The following is an 18,788-nucleotide window of genomic DNA, read 5'->3' on the forward strand; positions in this document are numbered from 1 at the left end:
AAGAAGGTGCAGAGTCAGGACCAGCAAGATCCAAGGACCTCACCAAATGCAGGAGAGTCAGAGGAGGCCCCGGGCAAGCAGGTGAGCCCACTAGAACCAAAGAAGACCTTCAAGAGGACCCACAGGCGAAAGGCATAGGAGTGGCAAGAGGACCTCGAGCAGCTCACCAAGGATGCAGGCCCACAGTGCAGAGGATGCGGCGAGGATGAAGATCTTGGTAGTAAAAGATGCTGGAGTCTGGAGCTTCTTGGAGCCTAAATATCTCTGGAGAAGAGAGTCAACAAGCCTTGGCAAGGGCAAATTGACTCGGTGCCCAGGGGTGCTGTTCTTGCGGTTCCGATGAGGGATACTTGCCTCAAACTTGGTGAGAAGACCGTACAGGCCTTGAGGGAGTTGCAAAACCACCACCTGGGCCTTTCGAAATCCAGAGGAGATCAGGATTAGCAGACCGGTCAGCTTAGTTGCGGTGCTTACAGATGCAGGGGAGTGACTCCTTCACTCCAAGGGAGATTACTTTGGGTGACTTTGAAGCCCACAGACCTGGACAAGAACCTGAATCAAGCACAGACACGGAAGATGCAGAAGACTGGCGGGACGATGAGACCAGGAACAGCAGGAGTCTACCCAGATGCTGCCTCAGTTCGCAAAGCGAAGTGCAACTAAGTTCAAAGTGCCTAGACGTTAGAAGTAGAAGTGGTTTCGGATCTGAATCTAGTCCCACGACGAATCTGAAGAGCCACCCACCTGTAAGCCCTTAAGTACCCAAAGGAAAGAGTTGGGACAATTCAAGGATCCCTCCCAGAGGAGGGGCTGGACAGAGGGGAAGATACTCCCATTTTCTTTGTCCAGTTTCGTGCCAGAGGGGGAGCCAATGGCTCCCTGAACTGGTTTCAACTGGAGTATGCAAGGAGGGCACTAAATGTGCATTTCAAAGCAGTCTGGTGGCACTGGCAAGCACCCCCACCTCAGCTTAATAAAATAAGTCCTGCCTGGGAGGTGGTCACAACTCCCTGTGACAGGAAACCTATTGTTCTTCCTTTCCCTGCTCGAGCTCAGCTCAGCAGCAGGAGGGCAGAATCGTGTCTGTGGTCGGCAACCACACTAGTTTGCTGTTCGACCCTGAAAGGCTGTTACCGGGAATACAGTGGGGCTGCCTAGGGGAGCCCCCCACCCAGTACCTGGGATCCTACATCCAATACTGGAATCGGTGTTGTGGTAGGATTCCAACATTTGTGATACCAAACATGACCGGTTTCAATGCAATCAATATATAGTTAGACATCTTGTAATTGATGTCCACTATTTGTATAAAATGGCTGACCGCACTTACAAAGCCTGGAGAATCGAATCCTGGAGTTGTAGGGGGCATCCTGCACATGCATGGCACCCTCACACTTAAAACACTCAGACTGCAATGGCAGGGCTGTAGTCACAGTTTGAATGGTTTCTCATGGGTGGCATTATGCATGCTGCAGCCCATGGGAGAACCTGGTGTACCTATACCCTGGGTACCTTGGTACCATATACTAGGGAGAGTACACCAGTAGCCAATTAGGAAGGTACGAAAGTACTTACCATAGTCCAATTTAGGAAGCGAGCACAGTGACTGTGGTCCTGATTAGCAGGATCCCAATGAAAACTAGTCCAAACAACACGGACACCAGGCAAAAAGTTGGGGTAACCATGACAGAAGAATCCTACCTCCCTGCACTCCCCATGTCATTCCAGTTTAAACCCAGGCATATGCAAACCAGTACAGGGGAACAGTCCAGTCTGAACTGCCAGGCCAGGTTCTCCCTGGACCAGAAACAAGCATCATAGGACCGGCTTCAGAGTTTCACCCCTCATCAGCCAGGCTACCTTGACTCCAGTGGCATGGAGAGCCTGAGACCCACGTCTGGGCATATCCGTCCCACTTTGGGAGACAAATGCAAAAAGAACAATTGATGAACAGAATGCTGATCAGTGTCAAACATTCACCCCAGTACAGAGATCTGGGCCTCATCCCCTCATCAGCCAGGCTAGCTTGAATCTTGTGGCAAAGTGAGCAAGGAACACACTGCAAGATAGCAAGAATATTGTCAGGTGAGGTTGGGGTAATAGCTAGCTGAGCGTGTCGTAAGACGTGTCTTTCGAAGCATCCAAGCGAGCCAACCTGTGTCTTCGGTATCCTGAGCCAGTTATACAGCATGTGTGGAAGAACCATCCACAGGTTTACCCAGCCAGCTGGGTGTGAATTGCTGTTACGAACGGTGTAGCCTGCCTGACTTGGTGCCATGGGCCAGTTGGTAGAAAGCCCCAGAGCTTAGTAAGATGGCAGAGTTTGCAACGCTCATGGCTGAAGTGCACACCTAAAAACGGCAGTATGAAAGGCAGACTGAAGCTGCAGGAATGACTAAAATCCTGTTGGGGACTGGTCTTACCTTCCTAGATAGCTATGCCTAATGCCTGGAGAACAGTGAGTGTGACCCAGAAATTAGTTGACAAAGTAAAGATGTAAAGTACAGGCAAACTGGAGGCAGTGGGATTGACTAGGGCCTGCTTATCTGAAAATGATTGAAGGCGGCGAGTGCCACATTATAACACTGAGTTACCACATGGAGTGACCTGATAGTGTTTATCTTTTCAGATCTGGAGCTGGCACCATGAAGGAGGTGGCTACTGGTGAGATGGGTGTCTGATGGAGACGTTTGAGCCTGCACGCATGAATTCTTAACTGGAATAAAGGGTATTGGTGCAACACACAGTAAATTGGTGCAGACTCTTAATGCACGTGAGGAGTAGCCGAAGGCAATGTGGATTTATGGCCCTGTACACCTAATGCCAGAGGATCTGCTGGAGAGGTACGCCGCACTATTACGTTTGCACAGGATCTAATTAGAAACATACTACCACCTGTGGGCAGCAGCAACAAGTGGAAGAACCAAGGTCCCTAAGCCCCAGGGCCCAACAACAAAACATCCGGGAAGGGGCCTTGGCCTTGTTAATAAGGAAGGTCTCCCTAGACCTCTCTGAAGACCCCTGACCCACGGCAGTCCAAATGGGAAGTTATTCTAGTGTTCCTAGCAGAATTGAGGAAGTGTTGGGACTTACAATGGACACAGTGGAGGTGGATTTGTGTCTGTTATGAGATGATCAGCTAAAATTGGAACACCAGTCCAACGCAATAAAAGCTTATTAGCTGAACTACTGCCACAATTGATTGTGTGAGGGAACAGATACAGGCATTGGCACTGGCCGGTTAAGTCTGCTTTTGGGGGGTACGGCTGAAGATGCAGAGGGGAGCTCTCACTGAAACAATGCAAAAGTGGTGGAGTTGCTCTCAAAAATAAAAGAACAAGACATGGTTGCATACATGGAAGATTGGTTCAAGCGAGAGGTGGCACTGCAGGACCTTTTATATTTTGCAGCAAAGAGGGCCCACAACAAAACTACCACAGCTGGGTAGGCCTCAAGATCAGTAGTGGCACAATTGCTTAATTAATTATAAAAGAGCATTGGCAAAACATGTAGGTCTGCCTATATCGTGACAACATGTTACAAAACATGCATTGACTGCACAAATGCTGTTTGTTACACTATAGCTTGCCCTATTGGCTTAACCAGTGCTGGGAAAAAAAGCTGCAAAAAAGATGATTTTCTGTATACAATGCACATCGAAAATGGAACCTCAGGCAGGTGGTGGTGGGTGGGGTGGGGTGGGTTGGGTGGGGAGTTCGGGGCTTTGCGCAGGGGAGGGGAGTTGGGGATTAGCGCGTAGTTGGGTAGGACTATAAAAGTAGGCATACACAGTAATCCGGTCACTGATTACTCCTTCATATGGAACGTCAGGTGTGGACGAGCAGAGACATCATTGCCGCCCGACCCCAGGGTTGTGGGCAGGTAGGCTGTGTACAGATTGACGAAGCAAGTTGAAAGTCTGCTACATTTATGATGATACTTCTATGTGTAATGACCTGTACAGGTATGTCTACAATAAAAATTATTTCAAAAAAAAATAAAAAATACAATGCACATCGAAAATAAAGAATTTAGTGTGACAAAAACGTGATGGTTGAGTGTGCTTACGAAATATAAAATAGTCCCTCATGGTTTCTAATGGAAGTGCTCCCTTGAAAGTGGATTGATATATCGATTAGCCAATACATGAGGTAAAAAAGTGATACTCCACTAGATGCAGCCAAAACCTACTATTTGTTCTTTTGGGTGATATTGAGGTTCTTCACAAGTGTTCGTGAAATTTGTACTAATAACTGCACTGTTTTGGGGTATGGAACAAATAGTGTCCATTTGCACTTGGTGTAGATTTTGTATTAGGTGGATCCAGACTCTGTGGCAGTCACTTGGTTATTCAAGAGTGGTAAATTGAACGAAACCGTTTCATCCTGATCAATTGGGGTTAATTTCCAGCTGAAACCCGATGCTAGACGTACAACGGCTCCACAGTGTTCAGGGACAGGCACATAGAAAATAGGAGGACACGATGATTCTGTCACTTGACGCATGCATGGTCTTTGACACTGTTAAATGGCCGTATCTTTTAGCTGTGCTCCGTCATATTGGCGTCATCCCACATTTCCTATCCTGGTTGCGTCTACTATAAACGCAACCCCTGTCGCGAGTTTAGTTAATGGCATGGTCTCAGAAGTTTATCCCCTCCACAGAGGAACACGTCAGGGCTGCCCTCTCTCTCCCTTGATCTTTGCCTTGATCCTTGAGCCACTGGCGGCATGGGTCAGAGAAGATCCCCTGATCCGGGGTCTGCTCTGGACGGAGGACTGGGAGAATATCATTGTATGCAGATGACATTATTCTCTATATCGCGTCTCTCAGGTCCACAGTTCCCAGGCTAATGAACATTCTCTTGATTTTTGGGGAATACTCCGGATACTTAATTAATTGGTCCGAAACGGTGATGTTTGTCCTCCACGGTCTGGCGCCGCGCCTCCCAACTGGCTGTGAGATTCGAGTGGTCAAGGAGAGTTTTCGTTACCTAGCAATCCATGCGAGCGCTGATCCTAAGATATTTATAGCCAAAAATTTGACAGGCCTCCTGACATGCCTCAAAAGCGATGATCAACACTGGAGATCTTTCCCACCCTTTATTGGGCAGGACAGTGCTATTTAAGATGATGGCGCTGTCCTGTTTCCTTTATAATGTGCAGAACTCCCCCTTTCCCATAGCTGATACTTATTTCAAAGCAATTAATAGCAAACTTAGGACCCTGCTCTGGGACGGAGGATTCCCCTCATATAGCTTTGACAAAATTGACCCGAGGATGGTATGAAGGGGGATAGCACGTCCTGATCTTCAAATGCACTATACAGTGGCCCAACTGACAACTGTAATCTATTGGGCCCACAAACCCAGAGAAGAACACGCCTACCCGCATGGATCATCTAGTCCTTCAAACAGGGATCTACTGCTGTGCGTTATATACCAATCCACACCGTTTACCCCTAAATGGACCTACAGCCCTGAAAGTCGCCCTCAGGCACTCAACCCTACGTAAATTTGGATGGGAGAAGAGAATCACATGCGCTACCCCTTTATGGGATGCAGAACTCTCAGGCACAATGGCAAAAAGACAAGGATTTGGCAAGTGGGACTTGATAGGGATCTTCAGAGTGGGAGATATATGCACAACCAGAGGGGTAATTCCATTTACTGACCTACAAAAAACATTGCCCCCACAGAGGCCTTCCGATACCTACAAAACAGACACGCTTTCCTGGCAGTATTTCCTCCTGATGAGGTCCTAGTGGAATAATCTCCTCTGGAGGACAGACTGTGGGAGGAACGCCTCTCCACCAAGGCAATTACCCTCACGTACTGTAAACTCATAAATAATTCCCTTGACACTCTTGTCCAGCCCTGGCAATGCTGGGAAATAGTCTTAGAAGACTTGCAGTATGAGAACTACACTTTTGTTTAGAACAGTTAAAAATTCTGCACAGAGTCTATATCTCCTGCACTTCACGGGCGAAAATGCACAGACAGATAGACATGGGGTGCCTTAAGATATGCGAACAAGTATGAACCATTTTTTATATTTTGTGGGAATGCCCAAACGTCCAAACATACTGGAGTGGGGTGATAACACGCGTTGGTGAACTCACTGATACTACCATAAGACCATCGGCCAAACTATGCCTGCGAAATATCTGGGAATCGAGCAGACCAAATGTTGGGCATGATGGTAGCTAAGCCTAACATTGCACAAATGTCGGGGGCGGCGACAACTCCATCCCTTCACGACTGGAAGAGACACTTGGACTGGTGTATGGTGGCGGACAGGTTTGTGTACGAGAGCAGGGGGTGCCCTAAGAAATGGGAGAAGATCTGGGGCAGATCGAATATATTCAGAGGGAGCCCATGTACCGCCCCGAGTTCAAGGGCCTCAGATATGACATCACCGACATTAACTATATGATAAAAGTGGGGATAATGAATGTGTTGTCTTGCATATCTGGCCATTGTCAAAAATGTGTATAATAGAATGTTACCCTGCAAACCTGATCATATCAACTGTCGGATACAGGACTGAAGCAGAACTGTGATACCATTTACGAACAATTGTGCACTAGCTAATGTCTTCGGCACAACCATCATATGTCACGTGCTGTTTAACCCCTTTGTTAATAGTCTGTAAAAAAAAAAGTGTAACATTTAGTAAACTTTTTTTTTACTTGTTACATTATTTACATAGGGTTTTATTTCATGTGTGTTTAAACAATGTTTTGGTGTGCTTCCATTCTTACTTTTAAGAGCTCTCAGGATCAGCTATCCATTCTGAAATCTACAATTGCAGAAAAGACATTGAGCAAAGGAAGAAAAACTAAGTATACTTTCATTTTTTCTTCAGGTTTTAAGGGAAAGTCGAAACCTAACCTTTTGAAACAGGAGACGAGTAGCCTTGCCTGTGGCCTGCGTATTCTGTTCCGCATGTACATGGACAAGAGTCGTGCTGGGGCATGGGAGGAAGTTCAGCAAAGACTACTGAAGTAAGCCAATTGTGTTTTTTTTGTGTTCGGTTAAAATATTTGATGATAATGCAATTATTCCTTCTGAGAGACTTTCATTTTAAGAAAGAAAGGTAGATGTTTTATGTGCATATAGGCAGGTGTATCACAAATCACAATTTCAAATATGTAGTATTTTCATAACAGTTGATTCCAATATTATGGAAAGCATGGATAAGGATTCACTGTAATGTGAAGTGGAAAAGATACTTATTTACGGTATTTTGCATAGCGCTGACAAGTCACCTTGTGAGCATATAAATCCTTTATTAGACTTTTTCATGGAATATTTTCCGCTAAATACATTCTGTGTTTTTATGTTATGTTACAAGTTTAATTAATTGTTATGTTATGTTATGTTATGTTATGTTACAAGTTTAATTAAGCGCGAACAGCTGCCCCAGCAACGAGGCGTCCCGGCGCTAAAAACCTCAAAAGCCTACTGAGTGGGAGAGGGAGGGAAAAACAGAAGGCCTAAGATAGTGGGAATAGGTGGGTTTTGATTGCCTTCTGAAAGGCGGACAGGTTGTCCAGACAGCAGATGTTCGGTGGCAGGGAATTCCAGAGTTTTGCTCCTAAGACTCTGAAGGAACGACCCCCGACACGACAGAGTTTCGTTCGAGGAACAACCACCAGATGTTGACCTGAGGAACGCAAATTGCGGTGAGGGGTGTAGGGTACCAAAAGCGGGCGAAGGAGTTCAGGGCCTTCAGATTTGAGGATTTTGAAAGCCGTGGGGACCGAGACAATCTTTGGGGGCAAGTTGCTCATACCTGCTGACTCCCGAGACCGCAGTAGGATTCCCTGTGTCCCGCACTCCCGCCGCCGCAGTCCACATCCAGCAGCGGCTGCAGCGTGGAGGGGGGACCTCTTTGGCACTACAAGCCCCAGACGCCCCAGCGGCGGAAGTAGCCGCTACACGTAATCTTCGCGCCAGGAGGCGCACAAAAGGGAACGTAGCCCCGGTGGAGCGGGGGACCGAGACAATCTTTGGGGGCAAGTTGCTCATACCTGCTGACTCCCGAGACCGCCGTAGGATTCCCTGTGTCCCGCACTCCCGCCGCCGCAGTCCACATCCAGCAGCGGCTGCAGCGTGGAGGGGGGGACCTCTTTGGCACTACAAGCCCCAGACGCCCCAGCGGCGGAAGTAGGCGCTACACGTAATCTTCGCGCCAGGAGGCGTACAAAAGGGAACGTAGCCCCCGCGTCGCGGGAGCGCGCGGGGCCGCGCCGGGCTAAGCCCGGGACAAGGGCGGGGCCGTCTGCGGCCGTCAGAGGCCAGAGGAGGCCGGGTCGGGTCACCCCCCTTTAGTTCCTGATTCAAAGGTACTGTTACCCATTGACTATCTCTGGTGATTTTAAGAGGCTCCTTTCTGGGTTCCTGATATTGCACAATACTTCCTCATTGGTGATAGCTCCACCGATATGTCTGTCAAAGCAGACCTTATAAATCTCACCTCCCAGGGTGATCTGCTTAAGGGAACACTGGACACGTACTTCAAGCGCATTATACTGCCCATTGCAAATGATGTAGCTAGAATAGAACGATCCCCGGTTCTAGATAGCTCTTTCGCTCTGGGTTCTCCGCCTCAGTCTGTTAATATAGCCCCGGCAATATCATTACTGGATGAACTTAATCTATTGTGCAAATCCTCTTACGTCCCTCTGGTCCCAGAAAAAGCTCCAATTTCCTCATTTTCGACTTCGAAAACACCTACACAGGCTTTCCCAATGTTGGAGCTTGAAACCATGATGAGATCAATCATAACTCCGTTGACTGAAAAAATAACTAGCCTAGAGGACAGGCTTAGGGGTGTCGAGGAAGCTATAAACGCTATAAAAATCAATTCACTATCTACCAATTCACTAGTTACTAAATCTATGGGAGGACCCGTATTATCACAGCATCCAGTCCCTAGAGATACGCCAATTTTTAAAGCTATAAATACCCCAAAAGCACCTTAGGGCGGGGCTGAGTAAAGACAAGTCATTTCATAAAAGAATAGTGTCTAGTCAAGACACTTTTCCCCGCAAAACTAACCATTTACACTTGCCACCTGAGGCAGCTCCTGTTGTGAGTGTTCTCTCAGGAATACCTGAACTTCCAAAGGGAAAACTTGAGAGACAGCAGGACTTAAGGAATAAGGTAGTGTACTGGCTCACCAAAAATAGACCCCTGCCCTCCAATTTAGACGGGACCATATTAAGTGTCCGGAGGGTGGGCTGGTTGGGACCTCTCACAAAAAACACTGCGGGCGATTTGGTACTCGTGAAGTTTAGACATAAATATGTCGTACCATACCTGCAAACCTGGCAGCCACAAATAGGGGATGGTCCCATATCAGTTTGGTCTCTAAGTGACTTTTACCCCAGAACACTATATGTCCCATCATAATGTCGGATAATATGGAGTAATTTGTGCATGCGGCATTCGGTATATTGATTTTGTATATTTGTATAAATGAAATGTATTAATGTGTTGGTGTATTTTTCTGTATTGTTGTTGCTTTTATGATTTTCTTTTTTGAAATCGAATAAAGCTAATCGAATCGAATCGAAAGCCGTGGTGAGTGCCTTCAATTGAATTCTAGATTCGATCGGGAGCCAGTGTAGTCTTTGTATAGTGGCTCTAGCGGAGCACCTCCGAGGGAGGCCCACAATGGCCCTAGCCGCTGAGTTCTGTACCCGTTGCAGCCTTGCTGTCTCTGCTTTATTGGTGCCCAAGAATAGGACACTTGCGTAATCCAGCCGGGAGAGAATAATGGATTGGATTATGAGCTGGCGGGTTTTGGGGTAAAAAAAAACGAGTATAGGGTTGAGGCTCCTCAGCAGGCCCACACAAGTAGCAGCTACTATCTTTGTGTGGGTTTGAAAACTCAGTGAGGAGTCCAGCCAAACACCCAGGTTTTTTACCAGAGTTTTTGACGGTGGAATAGGGCCCAGCAAGGAAGGCCACCAGTGGTCGCTCCAGACACTGGGGTTTTTTCCGAAGAGTAGCACCTCCGTTTTCCCTGCGTTAAACTGTAGGCAGTTGCCCGTCATCCACTGGGCAACTGCAGCCAGCCCATCCCTAAATCTTGTAGCTGAAATAGAGGGGCCTTCAGTGAGAGTGATGACCAGCTGAGTGTCGTCAGCGTACGACACCAGCGTGAGGTCCCACTCACTGGCTACAGCCGAGAGAGGTTGCACGTAAAGGTTAAAAAGGGATGGACTGAGTGCAGAGCCCTGAGGGACTCCTTGACCGATGGAGTGGGACCGGGAGATAAACGGAGGAGCTGAAACTCGGAAGGATCTGTCCTTCAAGAAGGAACGAAACCAGTCAAGAGCCAGGTCACTGATCCCTATGGCCTCCAGACGTTTAAGCAGGATGCTATGGGAAACCGTGTCAAAGGCTGCGCTGAGATCAAGCAGAATCAGTGCAGCACTCTGACCGGCATCCAATATTCTCCTGAGATGTTCAGTGGAGGACAAAAGGGCGGACTCGGTACTGTGACCTGGCCTGAACCCATTCTGAGATGGGTCCAGGATGTTATTTTGGACCATGTGGTGGGACAGGACGTTGTTCGCGTGAGCTTCTGCCAGCTTTGACTCCCAGGGGAGCAGCGAGTTAGGCCTAAGTAGGAGAAAAGTTAGTAATAAGAGGGATGGGGGAAAGGACTGATTCCACTTGACAAGACTCCATGGCATTGATGCAGTTGCTCTACGCTGCTTAGTAGTTATCTCTCCAAATAACACCAAGTACAGCTATTTGACTTCAGCTGGAGGATATCCAGGGTGTATGGGTAGTTGTCTATCATGCAGCCTTTGTTCACAGCTTTCCTCTCGCTATCTGTGGTCCTTGTCATTGGTTGCAATATGATGGTTGTAAATGGATTCTGCCTATTCAGTCTGTCAGGATTTTTTACTTTGGGTCATCTGGTTTTTGGCCCTTTACTGTGGGTGAGTCTCACTACCCTAAGTCTCACTCACAGAAATGTCATGGTAACTGGACTGTGCACGTTTACTCGCAGTATCTGCCTTTTAAGATAAGGTCACTGCGATGCAGGTAGGATGAGGGTCACTGAGCTGGTTGCACGTGAGCATGTGTGACCATGCATGTCCGGGCTGCATGCGAGAAGACTACATACAGTCATGCTCAGCCAGGTAGCTTCAAACCGGTAACCTGCCTATGGCAGTTTTAAACTACAAATTCGACAGGTCAGTGTAACCCCTTTTGAATATTAATAAATCACGCCTAAGTATGCCTGATTGCCCCAAAAGGCACTGTTCTCAAAATTTGAAATTAGGACTTGTAGAAATTAATGATGAACATGTCTGCACTGTGAAAGACAAGTGCCCCATGTGGTTCCTGTCACTCAAGAATCACTCCTGCCTCGCACTCCTTTATGTTTTCCTTAAAAAGTAACTCCAATCAGGTAAGTGTATTCATCATATTTTATTTTCAATCTTTATCATTGTTTTCAGTATTCATGATTTCTTCTTTGTGTATTCTTATCATACCACATCTTAATCATTTTATACTTCCCAATGCATTTCAAGCAATAATGCCCTTCCTCAGGGGATTCTTTCTCTGAAACAGTTAATGTAAGAAATGTTAAGCGTCTGGAATACAATTGTGATTAATATGATCTTGTATGCTCTTTTACATCAAATACATAGATGTTCTTAAAACCATCCACGACCCATGTGGTAAACTGTGTTTATACTGAACGTGAATTTTAAAGTGTGTAACCTTATAACCCATTCATGAACGCGACCATCAAAAATGTATGAGGGGCGGACTAACCTTTGCACAACCGTCGGTAACTTTCAAAATGAGATTGTGTATCGAAATCACGATCTGTAAAATAGATGACCGACCGTCAAATTTTGCATATACATTCCTGACATGGTTTGTATAAATTAAAGTTACGCCGAGCGGCGTTTTACCTGCATAATTCCATGTCTTCTCGTCTCGTTTTACGGTCTGCGACTTTTTCGGGTTCCGATCATGTGACCGGAAGTCGCTTCATATTCAGCGTGGAACGCGTAAACAGTGAAACGAGACGAGAAGACATGGAATTATGCAGGTAAAACGCCGCTCGGCGTAACTTTAATTTATACAAACCATGTCAGGAATGTATATGCAAAATTTGACGGTCGGTCATCTATTTTACAGATCGTGATTTCGATACACAATCTCATTTTGAAAGTTACCGACGGTTGTGCAAAGGTTAGTCCGCCCCTCATACATTTTTGATGGTCGCGTTCACGAATGGGTTATAAGGTTACACACTTTAAAATTCACGTTCAGTATAAACACAGTTTACCACATGGGTCGTGGATGGTTTTAAGAACATCTATGTATTTGATGTAAAAGAGCATACAAGATCATATTAATCACAATTGTATTCCAGACGCTTAAAATTTCTTACATTAACTGTTTCAGAGAAAGAATCCCCTGAGGAAGGGCATTATTGCTTGAAATGCATTGGGAAGTATAAAATGATTAAGATGTGGTATGATAAGAATACACAAAGAAGAAATCATGAATACTGAAAACAATGATAAAGATTGAAAATAAAATATGATGAATACACTTACCTGATTGGAGTTACTTTTTAAGGAAAACATAAAGGAGTGCGAGGCAGGAGTGATTCTTGAGTGACAGGAACCACATGGGACACTTGTATTGCATCTATCCTATTGCTCAGTAGGGTAACCCACCTACGCACCACCGAAATAATTGAAACAAGTTGAACATTCAAAATACACCGTTCAAATAAAATAAGAGTGCGGAATCACATCCAATTGGTTCTAATTGCACTGTGAAAGAACCTTACAACCATTTGAAAACTCTTTGTAATAGTTATTCAAAATGCACTTAATGGTGAAATGCAATTTTGTCTGCTTATTGAGCTAAAGACACTTTAAAAAAAAAAAAATTTAAATTGCCCACAATTTATAAGCATTCAATGTGACCTGGATTTCTCATTTGCAGTGAGATGTATAGTAATCCCCGACAGTAAACAAAGGGCCTGGGTGTGGGGCGGTAGCTTACTTGGATCTTGGACCAGGGTCAACGAACTCGATAATTCTCGCCTCAGTGCCTACTCTAACCAGGGAACACACTCGGTAACTCTGGGCATTAAGCTTGCCTCATCTCTACAACGGCCCCCCACAGACGCCGGGGATGCCTGGTTTCACCCTGGAGATACCCAGAAAGGGACCATCTCACAGGGAAAACCAGGACGGGTTCCCCAGCGGTCTACAGCGCCAGGACACTCAGGTAGAGTAACAGTGCGCTTTACAAGTATCCCACATTTACATTTACATTTACTTCCCTTGACAGAATTGCCTGGTGGCTGTTCCCCCTAATTTGATTATCTTCAAAAGGGCATCCCCTGTCACAGGCAGATGGAGCTGACACCTGGACCTGCCCTCTCTATTGCCCTGCTACCCAGTTTGGCTCCAAACCCAGTTGGAGGGGCCAGCTGCTCAAACATTTGTTTGGAGTGACCACAAAGTAGGGTTTGGCCATTATTAGATCCCCACCTCTAGGTGAATACAGGGAGCTCTGACCAGAGGAAGAGGGTACTTTCATATTGGATTGTCCCAGATTGTTGTGCGAGATGGTTGGGAGGGGGTTGGAGGCATGATGTGGCATCTCAGGATTGGCCAGGAGTGCCTGGCATCTAGATCTTTCTACTCACACTTATAAACCCCTGCACAAGGGAGAGACTGACAGCCAGACCCTGGACAGCAATGACACCAGAATCATGGACAGATGGAAGGAAACACAACCTGATGCTCCTGATGGACAAAGGACTTTGCCTGCAGCTGACTAGCTTGGTCTCTCCAGGGACAATGGTGCTAACCCCTTATGCCACTTGAGGACCAGTTGGGGGAAGATCTAAATTTCACTGCCACCCCTAGTGCCGGACAAGAATGCCAAGGGGCTCGGGAGTTACAGAGTGTGGCCAGAAGGGTGCTCTGCTGGCTATGGGTGGAGGGGCTGCACAAGAAGTACCCACCAGCGGGAGAGGAGAAAGCTGGTGCAGGGAGTCAGTGAAACCAACTCCCCGCAAAGTATTCCCTTTAGAGCCCATAAGGCTTATTGAACATGATCCTCTTTGCTAGAGCTCTCTGTCAGGAGTAAAATGAGCCCAAATTCGTTGCAATTGGTCCTTTGGGGCACAGGTTATGCAACTTTAAAGGATTTGACCCCCTAACTGAGCAGCTGAGCATGTGATGCTCTGCCGAATCAACTTTACCTAGCCCCAGGGTGGGCCAGTGACCGGGATCAGCACATCTTGCATTAATTAGTTATAGCAGTGTAGGGCGTTCGTGGGGGGGGCCCTCTTACCAGAAGGTCATTCAGCCGCCGGGACCCCATCCCCATCCCCAGGGCCTGGCGTGAAGTGGACATGTCTTGTCCTGGGGACCCGGTCCCCTCCATAGTACGGAAAGAGGCCCAGCTACACCTGGCCCCAATCTGCTGGGAACAGTAACAGGAGTCTGCAGTTCCCACCAAGGAAATGCTGGTTCCTGTTTGCAGCACCTGAGGTGCATGCATGAGTGGGGAACTGGCGAAGCAGGCAGTGTGGGCTCTTTCTGCTGCTCTCACTGTCCTTACCTGCACCTGGGTGCCCCGTGGGCTTGGGCACCCAGTATTTCAAGAAACAAACAAACGAAAAAACACGAGGCGCCCAGCCACAGACTCGGAAACCAGTGGGAGATCCCCTGGATAAATATTGACCCTTCTCAGCACTGGAGCACTCCCATAATAACCCGCAAGGGCTCATTTGAATATTTCTTGTGCTTTGTGGTGCCCCACAGACGGACAGGGGCACCACTAACATACTTTACACATGTTTTTGAGGTTGCATTAAGTGAAGCAGCAGCCCCCCCCCCCTAGGAAGCAATCCATAAATCTCCTGGATCATTATATTCATGATCCCGATATAGTTTTTCATTTTCAAAGCACCCCAGCAAAGGATCTTTTGTTCTACGGCTCTGGCTCGTGGGAACACTTTGTGGTTGGTCCTATTGCTGCATTACAGCCCTCTGGATAATATAAAAAGAAGTCTCTGACACATTTTTAAAGTGGTTTTGAATATAAATGCTTTAGTGACAAATCCATTGAGAAACATTGCACTATTTTATTGATTACATTTGAATATGATTATTGAGTCCCATTTGTGGTGACTCCTTGACAAAGCCAATAGGCCTGCCTTATTTCACGTGACACCTCCTTATAATGCTCAGTGTACTATAGGTTGGGGGGAGGCACTGTGATATTGGGACTCATGACCCACTAGGGGGCAATGTGTATCCAAAATGTCACCAAAAGTATTTCTATCTTTCTGATGTATATGTTTGTAAATTAATGTGCAGTGTTTAATAGAGGGTGTGTGTGCTTGTGTGTGTTAAAAGTACATTTCCCTTTTCAAACAAGTGAACAATAATTCATAGAGTGTTGCAATTGTGTGCCAGCTAATGGAGATTAGTAGCCCATGCCACCTCCCCTGAGTGGGCTCTGTGCTCCTCTCCTTCTCCACCCTGAGAAAGTCAAGTGCCACAATGGGTTACTTGGTTCCCAGTAAGGAGACAATTGTGAACCTTACTTACTTAATCTTTATTTCGATCACAAGATCATAAAAGATGTACATTCAATTCTATACAAAATTTAAAAGCGTATTAAACAACATTAGTGATCGAGCTAAAAACTGGAGTTTAAAAATATGACATAATTTTGGGACTGTCTCAAGACTTCAGGTTTCCTAACACATAATTTTTACACAGCGACATCGGGCGTACCACATAGAGGTTAAAAATTTAGATAAAGCAAATACTAGAGTGGGGGATAAGTCTGTCTTTAAAACTCTATAGGCGGGTAGAAAAGTTCTGAATCCCAGGTTCCTGAGCAAGGGGACTAGCCAAAATTTCCTGCTCCTTGCGTACCCCCTGCAAGAGAAGACAACATGAACGTCATTCTCCTTTGAATGACCACAGGCCGGGCAAGTTTCTGAGGAGGAATGAGAAGACCAGGATGCTGTGAACGATGCTAAAGGAAGGGTTCCATATCTCCATTGGAAAAATAGTTTCTTGGTTAGTTGTGGAGATATGGCATCAAGGACGCTTTCGAGATGGTAGGAATCTTTTGCTTGTGTGAACTTGTTGGACAGTGACCCCTCCCGTGCACGTGCACCGTCCATGGCTCTAAGGAGCATATGATCGCAATAGGCTCTCGCCAGTGCCTTTTTTGGGATCTTTGGGGAGATGTTTAATTGTGAACCTATTTCTTGTGCAGGCCTTACATCCTTCACAACTAATAACCCGATTTCGTACAGTGTCATAGGTGAGATTAGGGTTTCCAGAAAATTCGTAATAAGGTAGGTGAGAAACAGTTGTCAGTGATACAGTTGATGATAAGAGGTTGCTTTTATCAGTGACAGGAGATATGCTTGTATTCTCAATGTGGGTTTAATGGGGTTCACGAACCTCAGGCCTTTGGTCTTTCACTATGGGTTCCCACTTTGAACTTTGGTTGGTGGATTGTATGTTGATTAGAGGTTCCTGTTTGGCATGAATGACAGGAAGAGCTTGTGCTGCAATGCTTATTTTCGAAATGAATCACCCTGTACCTGAGGCTGTTCGTACTATCATATTTAGCAATATCAGGATAAGAGATACAGTCTATCAAGACAATTAGGGTATTGCAAGAACATTATCAAAAAACAATAATTATATTACACAGGAATGCAACTCAGTCAAGTCTGTGAATTCCATGCCACCCACAGCCTATCTTGATACATTTCTGGGGGCATCCAAAGCCAGAGTACAGCATTCTCTTTTCAGACGTGCGCCTGCCAGTATTATGCTACTGTTCAAACATTGATGGGTAATGACCCCCCCACTGTTATCCATGGAATTCTCCATCAACATGCCAAAATCTCATATGAAGCCAATCAAGAGGATTCCATTAATAGCAGCAATCTTTAACATGGTGGCTTTCAAGGCTTTCTCAACCCCACAGCAAATCTGGGACATTCAGGTTATGATCCTAATGTTTTACACTAATTTCTGGGTTCCAGAGGCGATGTTTCTGAGGCCTGTTGGCCTTGTACATACAGCTGATCACTTATGTCCATGTCACAAGCAGGATAGGCAGTGGAACGTCTGTCTACGGTGGTCACACACTGGGATTGCGTCGCAGACCACATACATATTTTAGACGAAATATCCTGGGCCCTTCAGTGGTGACTGACAGAAGTCATTCTGACCTGCTGCTATCCATTTTTCCTACCCCAACCATACCTCATGAAAGTGATGGATGTATTGACTCTGGGATGGGGTGGTCATGTTGGGAGCTAGAAGTCTTTGGAAGCATCAGTGTTTTGGAGCTTTTTCTCATTCAGTTGGCTCTGAAAGTCTTTGTCCTGTCTATCAAGGGAAAGCCAGGGCAGATCCTAATGGAGAACACACCTGCCATGGGTACTCCAACAAGTAGGGCAGTTTGGAATCAAGACTACTGCATCAGGACGCATTGAGACTCTGATGGCGGCGGCTCAGTCTTCAAGGGGATCTCTCTGATGGCCAACCATCTTTTCACTACTGTTGGGCAAACGCAGTGTCATGCTTACTGTGCAGTGAAGTTACTGCCTCAAGACTTCCTGTGAGACCATTCATCCTGCAGGTAGACTCTGGTCTCCTGCATGTCTTCCTACCTCTGCTACTTCTGTTCCAAGTTCTGGAGGGACAGTCGCCAACTCATTCTGGTAGCCCCAGATTTCGCCAGGAGAGTATGGTACTCAACCTGCTGAGCCTCCTTGTTTTCTCTCTGCTCCGTCTGCCCTTTTGGGAGGACCTTACAGTTAAAATGTCATTACATCTCTCTGCAAGTACATTGTCCTGAGGTACAACAAATTGTGCCCAACAGATATGTACCATGTCAAGAGGGATCAACCATATAACAGTCTGCCAGGGTTTTTCAGAACTCATTAACCGGCTTAGGGGAGAAGATGATGCAGTGCAGACATACCAGCCCAGTAAAGAGGGTAACACATGTGCATCGAAAAACAAAATATACAGACTATTCAAACATATAATATAACAACTAAGAAAGAAATCCCTACCCTCCCCTTCCTCCAGAACAGCCACACACATGGAGTTTAGTCAGGAAAAGGCAACATATTGGGATCCTGGAACAAACCGTGCAGAGTGAGGCACACCCCCCGTTTTTACCTTGTGATTAAGCAGCTGTAGGAAAGTAGGATCTTTCTTTAATGGTGACCCCCACTTTTGCCCATGTTTTGACTGTAGTTTGATGGGATCCTGCTAATCAGGACCCCAACATCGGAGCTCTCTCTCTCTCTCTCAAAATGGTTTTGGTAAGTACTTTGATACCTCCACAATTGGCTACTGGTGTACCCTTATAAGTCCCTAGTATATGGTACTAAGGTATCCAGGGCATAGGTACACCAGGGATCCCCCCATGGGATGCAGCATGTATTGTGGCATCCGTGGGAGTCCACTCAAACTTTGACTAGAGGCCTGCCATTGCAGTATGTGTGAGATGGAGCTTTCACTATAAATCACCCCTATGGGTGATGTTTGGTATCAAACATGTTGGAATCCTACCCCAACACTGATTCCAGTGTTGAAGGTATGATCCCATGTACTGGAGTGCCCCTTAAAGAAGCCCCCTGTACACCTGGTTACAGCCTTTAAGGGTCTGCCAGCAAACTAGTGCTGTTGCAGACCACAGCCACTGTTCTCCCCTC

At 46.3% G+C, this 18,788-nt stretch overlaps 1 protein-coding gene across 1 annotated transcript in view; it reads left to right on the forward strand.

Annotated features, from left to right (window-relative positions):
* Nucleotides 1-18,788, forward strand: part of ARFGEF1 (ARF guanine nucleotide exchange factor 1) — a 972,411-nt gene that overhangs the window by 925,227 nt on the left and 28,396 nt on the right. The window contains exon 38 of the mRNA XM_078687191.1: nucleotides 6,867-7,005. Coding sequence (XP_078543317.1) covers nucleotides 6,867-7,005 — 139 coding nt within the window. The remainder of the gene's footprint in view (nucleotides 1-6,866; nucleotides 7,006-18,788) is intronic.

The sequence above is a fragment of the Lissotriton helveticus genome, chromosome 4_1, assembly GCF_964261635.1.
Source record: "Lissotriton helveticus chromosome 4_1, aLisHel1.1, whole genome shotgun sequence".
Classification (NCBI taxonomy): domain Eukaryota; kingdom Metazoa; phylum Chordata; class Amphibia; order Caudata; family Salamandridae; genus Lissotriton; species Lissotriton helveticus.